The sequence below is a fragment of the Pomacea canaliculata genome, linkage group LG7 (genome assembly GCF_003073045.1).
Source record: "Pomacea canaliculata isolate SZHN2017 linkage group LG7, ASM307304v1, whole genome shotgun sequence".
Classification (NCBI taxonomy): domain Eukaryota; kingdom Metazoa; phylum Mollusca; class Gastropoda; order Architaenioglossa; family Ampullariidae; genus Pomacea; species Pomacea canaliculata.
In genome coordinates this window covers 25,096,070-25,105,254 of record NC_037596.1, presented here as the reverse complement: position 1 = coordinate 25,105,254, position 9,185 = coordinate 25,096,070, and the positions used below count along the sequence as shown (strand labels likewise).

The window sequence follows — 9,185 nt, the reverse complement described above, 5'->3', positions numbered from 1 at the left end:
CGACATCCCACCACCACGTGAGGTCAAAGTGCATTGGCAGCGAGACAAGAATTCACTCACATACCACACAGATGCATGACTTGTCGGTGTCAACAAGTCTTTGAGGTCAGGCAGCTAGCCAGGTGTCAACAGACAACAGCACCGACAACATCAGACCACCACGTGAGGTCAAAGGGCACTGGGCAGCGTGACAAGAATTCACTCACATACTGTATGCATTGCATCGTCTTCTCCAGACCACTGAGTGATGATAGACACTGAATGACTAAACACACACACACGCGCGGGCACGACTACATACACATTATCCAAACACACGACGCTCCCATGCATAAAGTACTTGTGTGTGTGTTTGTGTGTGTGTTTGTGAGTGTGTTTATGGAGGATTATTGTATGTTTATGATTTTTTTCTCCTACTCTGTACAATGAAAAGAAGCCAAACATATTGATACTTTCTCTACATGCACCTTCTTATGTCTTGATATGTGTGATAGAGGATAACGGGAAAAACGCTGTCAACTCTTACAGTTCATTCAGGGGAGGCAATTTCACAATGTAATGAACTGGGGAGTTACTGCCCCTGACTTTTTACGTCCGAAGTTTATTTCCCGAGAAAGAAAGAAAATGAATAGCACCATCGAGTGAAGAAATTGTATTCTTGTGTTCGCTCCATGTGACACGACGTTTTGTTGTTATCCTGGAAACCTTTTGGTGCGTGACGTAGTGTAACGGTCGAGATGAGCGGGTGTCGTGACGTCACTTGTATCCGAGGGCGTCGTGTGTGTGACTGTCTACATGTGTGATAAATAAACACGTTAGAAACAGTTTTGTGAAGAAGACAGTGTGTTAGTCACGTGTGTCTGTAACTTTTAATTACAACGATGTGTCGTCGCTGTCTTTAATCCTTGTGTCTGTCAGTGTGTACGCTCAATTTTTGAGATTTGGCTTTGAATGCCAACAGACGATGTCACGACAACAACAACCGTCCCCCTAACCGTCGGCGACACAATAACCACCCCTACTCACCCACCCACCCCCCACCTGCCTGCGAGACGTGTTGATGGTGTGTGGGGGGCACGTCGGTGTCAACTCGGGTATGAGGAGGGCGCTGAAGGATCGGGTATCCCAGAGCGGGTGATGAAGGAGGATGTCATCGAGGACGTGGCCACAGTCCGCTGTGACGTGGTGTGGGTGACGAATGGACGGGCTGCTCGTGGTCTGCAAATAAAGTCGTCGTCTGCATGGACCGTGTCGATGATGACTCAGATGATGACATCTGTATTGTCTCCCCTACTTCTTCACGTCCCTTTGTACGTCACACCTTGTGATTGTCTCCCCTAACCAATAGTTGTCAGAAACATCTCTAGTTCATCAATACAAACAGATACCATTTTTATTAGAAACAAGTTGTACTTACCATTAATTATGTAGTAATTAGTGGGAAATTTGAAGTTGTTTTCCCGAAACCAACTTCTGAATGTCCGGCCTCATCGTAGAGACACCAAGTCAGAGAACTGAATTGAAATGTTCGTCCATCGAAAAAAAAGATTGGGAAACGCCCCTACGTGGGGATAAATACTTCTTCTTCCCTTTTTTCGTTTTTTTTCGTTTTTTTCGTTTTTTTTTATTACTAACATGCCGATTTCCTGCACTGTGGGCAGAAGTTTCGCGGGCCGGATGGCACTGCGTCGCGGGCCGGATATGGCCCGCGGGCCGTAGGTTGGGCATCCCTGGTGTAGAGCATTGAATACTGAGTATGCGGTTACAGACTACACATTATAATATTATTATAATACTACAGTGCAACCTCGGTTAACGAACACAGTCCGTTCTGGAAAGTTTTTCGTTATCCGAAATATTCGCTAACCGAGGTTCCACAGTATATACAAAATATTACCAACCCTAACCGTCACCGTAACCCATTATAATATTATTATAATACTATATACATAATATTACTAACCCTAACCTTAACCACTATACAGAGTATGCGGTGACAGACAACATATTTATTATATTATATACATGACATAGTTTCTCGGGCATTTACTAACTTGCAAGTTCATATGGTGGGCTTATATCATTGACCTTTTAACCTGGAAAATGCAAACTAGGATGGTAGTATCAGTTACCAACTTTAAATGTGAATAAAGCGCAACAGTGAGAGCTTGCTCCTGAGTTGCCGCGAAGTGACAGGTCCTTCTAGGAACAGTAGAAAAAGTTCTGTTACTGAAAATTGATATGACTCTTCATCCTTCCTTTTGACTGTTTCTCCCCCTTCCACAAAGACCTAGCCTGCCATCAGATGAGGCCGCAAGGTCGGTGGATTCCAATTTGTTTCCTTCCCTCCTTCTCTGCACTTTAGACCAGTGGTTCTCAAAGTGTGGTCCGCGGCTGACATTCCTTATATGTCATCAAAGTGATGTTTAAAGTGATACATTCTTTGCATTACCATTTTAATGACAAAGAACGAGGTAGTTTTATATCAACTTCTTCTTCCCTTTTTTTTCTTCGTTTTTTAGGTCTTTTTTTTATTACTAACATGCCGATTTCTTGCACTGTGGGCAGAAGTTTCGCGGGCCGGATATGGCACAGCGTCGCTGGCCGGATATGGCCCGCGGGCCGTAGGTTGGGCATCCCTTGTTTAGACGATTTCTTATGGTTTTCTTTCTGATGTAACTAGTATTCTACTCAGTGTCGTTGTGCTCTCGAAAATTGATTATTGCAATTTTCTATTGGCTGGCATTACCAAGTATCTGCAGACCATCTAGTCCTAATTGTATCTGCTGCAGCTGACCCAGGTCAGCCGATCTTGAGAAACTGTTCAGAAAATGTGACAAAAGGAGAGAACGTAACGTGCGAGTGTTCATCAGAGCATAACAGCGAGCCTCGCCCTGTCTTGTCATGGCCTGGACACACAGACTGTTCCACTTTACAGCTGTCTGCCGTCGGAATCAACAGGACATACATGTGCGAGATGTTGTGGGGAAAACAAAAAAGAACGGTGTCTTACAGCTTTCAAATAATGAGTGAGTTTTTTGTCTCGCACAGTTTTTTTAGGGATATTTAAGTGCTCAATAAAATTGTTGGGTGGCATAATGCTTTACATGGTAGATCATTGTATAATTATTATTATTAGTTTTAACTCTTTTTTTCTAATTGTAGAAATGTCTGCGGCAGCTGATCCAGGTCAGCCGATCCTTAAAAACTGTTTAAAACACGCGACAGAAGGAGAGAACGTGACGTGCGAGTGTTCATCAGAGCGTGACGGCGAGCCCCGCCCAGTCCTCTCCTGGTTAGGACAGACAAACTCGTCCATTTTACACTTATACGATGTCAGAATCACTGAGACATACATGTGTGAGATGACCTGGGGCGAGCAAAAAAGAATGGTCTCCTACATCTTACAAATAATAAGTAAGAATAAGTCTTCTACAGTAGTTTCCTAGAGATGTCCAAATACTCAAAACTCTGGGTGAGATAATTTAACATGCATGATCTCTTCCTCTCACCACTCATATATATCTTTATGCATGTATTTGTTTACATACATGCATAAATGCATGATTAGCTTAGAATCATTCCTAAAATATCGTCTGTTGTTTGTTACAGCCAACAAGGATGGCTCGTATAAACACACAGCTCCATCGTCTTTGGTCCAGATTATCGGCATGGTAGTGGCTGCTGTATTTTTCCTCATTATAGTCATCATAATCATCATGACTGCCATCATTAAGATGAAAAGCAAGTGTTTCCTTGTCGTCAGATACTTCATATTTCTTTTTTTTTAATTTGCAGATTTCTTGCTGCACATGTTATGCAAAAAAATAGTTTAATTCTAACTGTTGTAGTTTATTACACTCAAATTTGTGCCACCAGCCCTGTCCCTCTGTGAGCCATTTAACCAGCTACACATTTACTCATGAAATTTTAGCAGTCTATCTATTCCCTAATTGTTTAATCCACCTATTAATCCGTAATACAGTAATTCATTCGTTACTTCCTTTCCCAATGAGTAATTCAGCCATTCATCATTTACTGTGCTCAGTACTCAAGCAGTAACCCGGTCATTCATTTCTTTACTCATTACTTTGTCCTTTAATCAGTGAACCAGCCATTCACCCTTTAATTCATCCAATAATAAAACATTCATTCATTCATTAGACAATTAGTAATCTAATCTTTCTTATTTTTCTGAAATTGCTGAAATTTCTGAAAATGCAGAATCATTTTGTAAAGTCACATATGAAAGACATATCTCTTGGACTGTCATGACTGAGCAGAAAAGACAAAAAATTCAAAATAATTAGGCTCATAATTTTTATTCAGTGATATCTATGTATATGACAGCAAGTACACAGAATAGCACATCACGAAGACGTTTGGGCGATAAGACAGATGCACGTTTCTGTTACATTTCAGTTGTATGTGATTATGTATTTGTGCTAATAGTTCTTTCATTTACAGGATATGTACAGACTCCATTAAACCCTAAGGTTAATGAGTTGGAACTCGTTGAAAACATTTATTACGGTGGCCTCAAGTCAGACAACATGAGAGAATCAGGCCTAATAGACAATGACCGCGTGGATTCCAGGAACAGTGAGCAAACAATACAATCGGATGTGGAGAAGGACGAAGGCAGAGAAGCACAGGCAGACCTGTATGCCGTTGTCGAGAAGAACAAAGAGAAAGAAGAGGTGAAGGCAGAGCTGTATGCAGCTGTGATGAAGTCAAGCGTGAAGCAACAAGAACCATCTCCTGGGAGAAGGATAAATATCGTTAGTGAGGTAGACGTGTACGCCGTCGTCGAGAAGGGAGCTGAGCAAGAAACGTACGCCCAGGTGGTAAAATTGTCTGAACAGTAAACAACATTACTAAATCTCTCAAATAATCATTATGTAATCAATGTATGCATCTATACATGTAATATATTGTCGACTTAATCACCAAAACAGTCTTCAGAATAATCCAAACTGCTAATACAATCACCCAAAGACTAAAAATAATCATCAAAGCAGTGGCTCCAATTACTCAAAAAGTAAAGGTGCACCTTGAAGCTAAAACCTTTATAAGATGTGCGCACATCAGTCAATGAGTTGTACAAAAATGTGAAATTAAATGTTATGATGCTTGTATGTATGTTATGAGCTTATATATTGTATCCAAGATTTGTAGGATTTATTCCACCACGTTTACCACATGTCACATTATTTACTGTGTTGTCGTTAACACTTTTTCGTAATAGTGTGAGGTCTTGTAAATAAGTTATACTACTCTGTTTGCCAGAAGATGTAAAGAGGATTTTATACAGATTTATAAAAGTGTCACTTTCTGTACAAAGTTTCTGGAGATATTTTGTGGCTTTAGTCAGTGGATAGCTGTACGTGCGTGGTGTACTGATTGTGAAAGTAGGTGAAAGAAACGAAAAGAAAGACCCAGCAGAACAAAAATTGAACAATTAAAATAATTGAAGTGACAAAAAGTTAAAAAAGGGAAATGCTGGAAAGAAGTGTGTTTAAACTGAAGCTGTTTGATCTGAGGAAAAGACAAAGCAAAGGACTACAACTCACAAAAAAGAAGGATGTTAGTTCAAAATGTTTCAGTACCAAGAAAGCAGCAGACACAGAAAAATACAGACTAAACGTATGTTATGCTAGTTTTTATGCGAGTTGTTTCATCTTTCTGTCTATGCTGTGATACTCTCACGCACTCGTTAGCGGTTAAAAGCCAACTTCCGACTTCGGATGAGTGCGATGCAAATCGGACTGTGAACCAGGAACAGGATGTTCAGCAGTAAAGTGAGCGAAAGGCATGAACAAACACGCTAACAAGTATATATACAGACATATACATTAATAATAACAAAATAAACCATTCATCATCACCATCCCAAGTTCCCTTGTATAGCCCCTTATTCCTGCCCTAGTCGCTTCACGAAAAAAGAAAGAAAACAAACATAAAAGTTATAGCATAGTCAAGGTGATATTTTTCTTTAGGGACACGGTAGTGACCGGTCGTAACTTAATACAATGTTACAAAAGCAAAAGTTCCAGAAACACAAATATAATACAGATACAATGAGTCAACGGTTCAAAAAGTAGGCTTTTAGGTTCTGAAACACATCAAATACAAGCAAAGATATGCACCAACGCTCAACATAGTAATGCACACAGGGACGACCACACAAACACATTTTTTTAAAGCATCAACTATTTTCAATTATTATCAGCACTCCATAACCCAGACCTCAAAATACGTAAGATGAAAACATGTTTTGATAGATGGAAACAGTGTACCGTGTTCGTAATGTATGTGCTGAGACAAGAACCCTATTTGTTCAGAGAGGGACAGTCACAGGAAGCTGACCCCATGACCCTCTGGTGTGACTCAGTCTGGTGACGGGCTCCACAGGACACGAGTAATTAATGTCGGGCATTGTGAAAATGTTCATTAATTTGCAAGCTCACTGCATTTGATATCATCCCTGAAGACTATAACGATGTGGTACTAAGAAATCTGTGTGTACATGTGTTTATGGCGTGTACTACAGGCTCTCGTAGTCAAAGTGATTAAACATTTAACTAAGTGAAGGTATTTATAGAGTGTCTCGCTCATACAAGATGCTTTCCGATAAAGTAAACCTAACATTTTTTATTTTGTGGACTTCTGCTTCACTCGGTAAGTGGATTTTACGTTAATCGCATCTTCTGTCGTTTCTTTTCCTTACAATAAAACAAAAATATTTTTTAAATGATCTATCCTATCAGTTTAAGACGAGGACAAGTAACGAAAAAAAAAAAAAACCCACCAAAACTCAAACCTGTAAACAATGTAGTTTAACTACTAAATACTACAAACGATAAGTTTTAGAAAGATATGTCTTGTTCAAAATCTAAAAAACAGTTTTTCGCACTTTTGAAGCAATAAACGAACGTTGTGACAGTCCAGTGTAATGGGACATTAGTAAAAGGATGTGACCTCAAGCCTCTATCTACGCCACTAATATACACTCGGCAAATGATTTGTTTGAAGGTAAAGCGCAGTCCCCTAGCTGCTCCTATGTGACTGATTCCAAAAAGTGGACTTTGACTGGTGTCTGTACAGTCACTAATAAAGACGAAAGAGGGTGGTGCCAGATGAGGGAGCCATTTAAGGTAAAATGGAATTGCTGCTTTGCCAGTTCATTAAGAAATGGTAAAAACGAATCATAAACAATAAAACACCACACACGCGCGCGCACACACAACACTATCCTTTGTTTTCATTTTATCAAACTATCATTTTATCTCTCCCTTCTTGTTCTTGTCTCTCGGTCTCTTACAGTGAGTGTTAAAAGATATGTGCGCGCGAAGGAAAGAGATCAGATAGAGTGAAGGTGCCAAGGTCTTCATTACCTTGCCGCTCAACTGAGCTGATGTGATACCAATGAATTTAAACATACAATACCAAAACTTATTTGTAAAATATATAAGTACGTGAAAAAAGGAAGATAAATTTAATATAGACATCATAGTGACGGTCGGGTGAGCACATGGTCACTCAAAAACAAAGAATAAAAGCACGTAATATTTCTGACACTACATTGCATCACTCTGTATAATATATCCTCTTCTGGTTAAAACTAAGCTCAGCTTAACGCAAATCATTCATCAAAATTAAAAAAAGATTATTCAGCAGCTATATAAAAACCTAATCGATGTAGGAAACGAATGACTTACACTTGTGGTTTACACAATCAAAATTAATGACATTATGGAATTCATGGTAAAGTCAGCTGGGTTAGGAAAAGCAATTTACTTAAATTTGTGTTTTTATCCTCCACAGACTTACACAGACGTAATTGGCAATTTCACTTCAGTCGAACTATCAAACTCAGGAGACTATGTTTGGACCTGCTCGGCAGGACTGGAACTACCTTCATCAAATGGCTCGTACAACTATGAAGTGAGATTCGGTGAAATCTTACCCGTCTGGCGACCTGCCTTTACAGTGAGAATCCGTGAGTTTCGCGGTCTACAAAAGCATGTATGCTTGAGACACATTTTATTTGGAGCTAAGATAGGCTTTAAAGAAAATTCATTCAAAACAACCTTAATAATAATAATATTTTTTAATCTAGCCCGAAAATATATTAGTTTTAATCTAAGCAAATTTAAAATTAATTTTATTTCTGAAAAAAATATATCCTTTTAGAAAAATATATAAAATAATCCTTGCTTACAACTCAGCTTTACGGGTTGAAGTATGCACTTATGTCAAAGTTTGTTTGCAGATGACCCAGGACAGCCGATCCTAAAAAACTGTCCAGAGCAAGTGACAGAAGCAGAGAGCGTGACGTGCGAGTGTTCATCAGAACGTGACGGCGAGCCCCGCCCTGTCCTGTCATGGTCTGGACACACAGACTCGTCAATACTACGTCTGTACGACGTTACAGTCAATGAGACGTATTCATGCGAGATGTACTGGGGCAATCAGACGAGGACTGTCACCTATAGTTTACTAGTAACACGTGAGTTATGCATCTCAGTTTTCTAGAGATATTAAAGTTTTACGGTTACCAAAAGTCTTTAACATCCTAAATCTTTTACTTTTAGAAATTATAAAAATATACTTATTCATCTCATTTTTCATAGCTAGCAAATAGCTACAAACGTAGAATTCATAAATGATTTTCTCGCTATATTCTTCCAGACGCTCCTGCCATTAAAAACCTGCATGTAACATAAATGTACCACAACGGTTGCAGACGTTTTTGTGCCCGACATTTGAATCTGATGCCATACATCTTTGCAATGCAAATTATAATCATGTTGTCAACACAGGAGAATTATATAAAAATGCATCGGAAACTCCTGGGTATATTCTAGCTAATAACCACGTAGTATGCTAATTCCCGTTATTAGCAACAAAAATCAGCCAACATCAAGCGTAGCATTAATACAACAGTTGTCATGACGACGAAAGTACAGCAACCCCTTGGACACAGTGTAGACTGTAGAGCATCTGCATGTAAGGGTAAGTAGGTCTGTATAGCCAGAAGTTACCTGGGATTCCAATGTAGAAAATTCACTACACGTTACGAAAAAGACACAATCAGAAATGTTATCGAAAGTGCCTTTTATCATAAAAGATAAACAAAAAGGACTTATCGCAAATTATTACGAGCAAGCAAACGACACAAT

At 39.3% G+C, this 9,185-nt stretch overlaps 2 protein-coding genes across 6 annotated transcripts in view; both read left to right on the top strand.

Annotated features, from left to right (window-relative positions):
• Positions 1–2,579: 2,579 nt before the first annotated feature.
• LOC112568682 lies at positions 2,580–5,372 on the top strand. Of its 3 annotated transcripts, none has more exons than XM_025246114.1 (4): positions 2,580–3,029; positions 3,181–3,417; positions 3,613–3,744; positions 4,468–5,372. In XM_025246114.1, the coding sequence occupies exons 1-4, from the start codon at positions 2,969–2,971 to the stop codon at positions 4,866–4,868; spliced, it is 831 nt and encodes a 276-aa protein (XP_025101899.1). In that variant the 5' UTR covers positions 2,580–2,968; the 3' UTR covers positions 4,869–5,372. The 3 variants fall into 3 exon arrangements, 2 of the variants coding, with proteins under 2 accessions (XP_025101899.1, XP_025101898.1); XM_025246113.1 differs by having other exon boundaries at positions 2,596–3,029; positions 3,166–3,417; positions 4,468–5,356; XR_003100143.1 differs by having other exon boundaries at positions 2,609–3,029; positions 3,166–3,417; positions 3,613–3,674; positions 4,468–5,356.
• A 1,008-nt stretch (positions 5,373–6,380) lies between these two features.
• The window catches only part of LOC112568675, a 104,860-nt gene continuing 102,055 nt past the window's right edge, over positions 6,381–9,185 (top strand). For 2 of the 3 annotated variants that reach the window (XM_025246095.1, XM_025246094.1), the window contains exons 1-4: positions 6,381–6,681; positions 7,036–7,157; positions 7,828–8,002; positions 8,276–8,512. In XM_025246095.1, coding sequence (XP_025101880.1) covers positions 6,624–6,681; positions 7,036–7,157; positions 7,828–8,002; positions 8,276–8,512 — 592 coding nt within the window. In that variant the 5' untranslated portion in view covers positions 6,381–6,623. The remainder of the gene's footprint in view (positions 6,682–7,035; positions 7,158–7,827; positions 8,003–8,275; positions 8,513–9,185) is intronic. The other variant, XM_025246098.1, reaches the window with a different exon arrangement.

What these genes read in the sequence shown, in the direction of transcription:
- LOC112568682 (XM_025246113.1), top strand. Translation starts at nt 2,969, where the DNA reads ATGTGCGAGATGTTGTGGGGAAAACAAAAAAGAACGGTGTCTTACAGC. An exon ending in TTACAGCTTTCAAATAATGA is followed by an intron (nt 3,030 to 3,165) that starts GTGAGTTTTTTG and finishes TTCTAATTGTAG; the next exon opens with AAATGTCTGCGGCAGCTGAT. An exon ending in CTACATCTTACAAATAATAA is followed by an intron (nt 3,418 to 3,612) that starts GTAAGAATAAGT and finishes TGTTTGTTACAG; the next exon opens with CCAACAAGGATGGCTCGTAT.